Below are 2,938 nucleotides of genomic sequence, written 5' to 3' on the forward strand. Positions count from 1 at the left end.
ACTTCAGAATGAGCCTGTCGAGAAGCCGCAGATGACGGCACGTGAGCGCATCGATCGCGCCAAGAGCTGGAGAGACAAGAACCAGGATGCCGAGCCGGCTCCCGAACCCCGGTCGACTGGCCGCAACTACGATCGCCGCTGGGACCGCGACCAGCGCAACGAACGCGACCCGGAGTGGATGGATGAGCCTGCTGCCGACAAGCAGGAGCGCCACACGGAGGAGGACTTTAAGAAGTTCATGGAGAGCATGAAGGGCCAAAAGGCCGCCGCCGCCGCTGCCGCTGCCTCCGACAAGCCTGTCGCTGCGACTGCGACTGCGTTGGAGGCCGCGGTCAAGGCCGAGCAGCCTGCTGTTGCGGCTGCGCCCGTCGAGACGGGGCCCGACAAGTTCTTCATGGCTTTCGCTTCCACTGGAGGCCTGGACTCACCCAGCGAACAGAAGGAGGCCACGCCCAAGCCCAGTCGGGCTGGCGGTGGCAAATCCTCTCGCTTTACTTCCTTCTTCAGCGCGCCGCACGAGGACGCGAGCGCCCGTCACCAACCGGAGCCTCCTGCGCCGCCCCCAGGCCTGCCCATCATGGGCGGCAACGCCATCATGAGCGCCGGCACCCCGAACGCGGAGAAGGAGGCCTTCGCCGTGCTGCTGCAGAAGCTTCAGCGCTCTAACGTGAATGAGGGCTCGACACCGCCAGCCGCCCAGCTCTTCCAGAAGCCCCCCCATGAGCCATCGCCCGGAGGGCCGATTCAGTCGCCCGGCCCCTTCCAACAATACGGACCTCCTGAGCATCGCGAAGACCCGCGCATCCGTCACCAGCATCCTATGCCGCCACAGGACGTTCCCGTGCCTCGACCCATGTTGGCCACCCAGCAGTCGGCGAGCCACCAGGACAAGATGCTGCAGGATCTTCTCGCTCAGCGCCAGCTTGCCTCCAGCCAAGGATCTGGCAGGGCTGAGGGCGGCCCCCATCCTCAGATGCGGAACAACAGCAACGCCGAGTTCTTGATGAATCTCATGAGGGCGCAGCCTGAGCCTGTCCGCACCGAACAGATGCTCATGCGCATGCACCAGCAGCCGCAACCCCAGGGTCAGCGGAACGCCTCGATCTCGCACCTCCAAGATCGCGAGCCCAGCTTCTCCCCGACCGGCGCCCGCGAGGCGCGGTCCATGCGAGGTCCTCCTCCCGGCTTCATGGAAGAAGGTTTCCAACACGAGCCCGAGGGTCGCCCGCAGCCGACGCAGATCTTGCAGCGTCCTCCGCCGCCTCCTGGGCTCGACCAGATGAACCCCAACTGGATGCAGCAGGGTGGCCCGATGCCCCCTCAACAACGTAACATGGGCCCTCCCCCTGGCCTCGCAGGCGGCCCTGGTGGTCCTGGCGGCCCAGGCGGCCCCGTCGGCCCTGGCCGCAACCACCCCATGGCAGGCATGTTCCCTCCGGGTCCCAACTTCCCACCGGGCGGCTTCCCCCCGCCTGAGAGCATGGCTGGCCCGCCTCCGCGCAACATGCAGCCTCCTCCAGGATTTTTCGGAGGCCCCCCGCCGCCCGGCTTCATGCCGCCCCCCGGTATGGGCGTACCCGGTTTCCAAGGCCCAGGACCCGAGGGCCACGGATTTCCCTTTGACGGGCGCGGCTTGCCTCCTCCCGGCGCCGCCCAAGCCTTCCGCAGGCAGTAAATGCCTTCTCTGAAGGTTTTTCGGAGGTCATAATCATATTCGAGAGGCATGACACACCATCATGCCAACACACCATCATGCCCATGACACTACATTCAAAACCTCACCCTTTCTCTCACTCTCTCTATCAAATACTGTCAAAACAAAAAATGGCAGGCGTTCACACATAACTGCCTCAACCATGGCTCTGTGAACGTTGGTCTGGAACCCAACCGGCACGTTTGCCGCGTTTCACTCACGAAGTGTCGGCCGAGACAGCGCTGTTCTTGGCCGGTCAGTCTGTATAACGATCTCAAGTAGCGGCTTGACGCCGATGAACAACCTTGTTTGGGACATGTTGGGGTAATGACGAGGCAGACCTATGGAGGGGCTACGGGGGTTCTGATCTCACCGTAGACATGAATGATGAATGGATGTATTGCTCCGATTTTTTGCGTTTCTGTGATTGATGTGAGTGACTGAGTGCAGGTCCCGTGGTCGACATTTGGAGGATTGTTGGCCTTTGCGATTTTCAGACATGGCCGCTGGATCTTGACGTCGTCAGATCATCTGCATGCTGGGGAAGTGCCGATACTGACCGTCTCTCTCTCGATCACCCGTCACCCAGCAACGCAACACTCCTTCCATCCGAAGAAAGCATACACCACGCGCAACGCCAACACGGCTCTCAGGCATCCGAAAAAAAAAAAAGAGCCACGGCCCGCTCCCTGCCCTTGATCAACACACCGAAAGTCTCGGCCTGGCGGCTGGGAGCTGTAGGCACAGTGGTACTGCAACAGCTTCCGTGTAGTCTAGAGTGACAGACACCAGGGGCAGCCCGGCTTCCTCACTTTTTTCTTGTCCGGAGGCTCGGCTTCGAGACGTGCGTTTGCACTTTTGGCGGAGCTTTTTTTTTTTTCTCGTAGTCACGGTATTTTACGCAGTCTCTGTATGAAAAAGGCACTTTGCCGAATCATATATATATATATTTATGTATATATATATCGATCGAGCCTCAAGATCTGTGCTGCCAGTCATGTCACGGCCGACCTTATGCACGATACAGGCAGCTGACGATATGCAATGTCCTATTCAGTCCCAGCTGCCGTGCCGGGAACCACACCATGCCCTGCACCCTCCCCTCCCTGCCCGCAACGCCAGGACGCCAACGCTAAACGGAGCAAAGCCATCTAACCACGAAACAAGCCGCCGCCCGCTACCCGGAGCCCCTTCTGTCGCCGAGGGGGTTCTATCTTTGGACGACTTTTCATGCCCAGGAGGTTG

General features: G+C 60.7%; 1 protein-coding gene across 1 annotated transcript in view; it reads left to right on the top strand.

Annotated features, from left to right (window-relative positions):
* The window catches only part of VDBG_08303 (conserved hypothetical protein), a gene marked incomplete at both ends in the record, with an annotated part of 2,574 nt that extends 899 nt beyond the window's left edge, over positions 1-1,675 (top strand). The window contains one exon of the mRNA XM_003001212.1: positions 67-1,675. Coding sequence (XP_003001258.1) covers positions 67-1,675 — 1,609 coding nt within the window. The remainder of the gene's footprint in view (positions 1-66) is intronic.
* Between the last annotated feature and the right edge of the window lie 1,263 nt (positions 1,676-2,938).

This window comes from Verticillium alfalfae, genomic scaffold, assembly GCF_000150825.1.
Source record: "Verticillium alfalfae VaMs.102 supercont1.12 genomic scaffold, whole genome shotgun sequence".
NCBI lineage: Eukaryota > Fungi > Ascomycota > Sordariomycetes > Glomerellales > Plectosphaerellaceae > Verticillium > Verticillium alfalfae.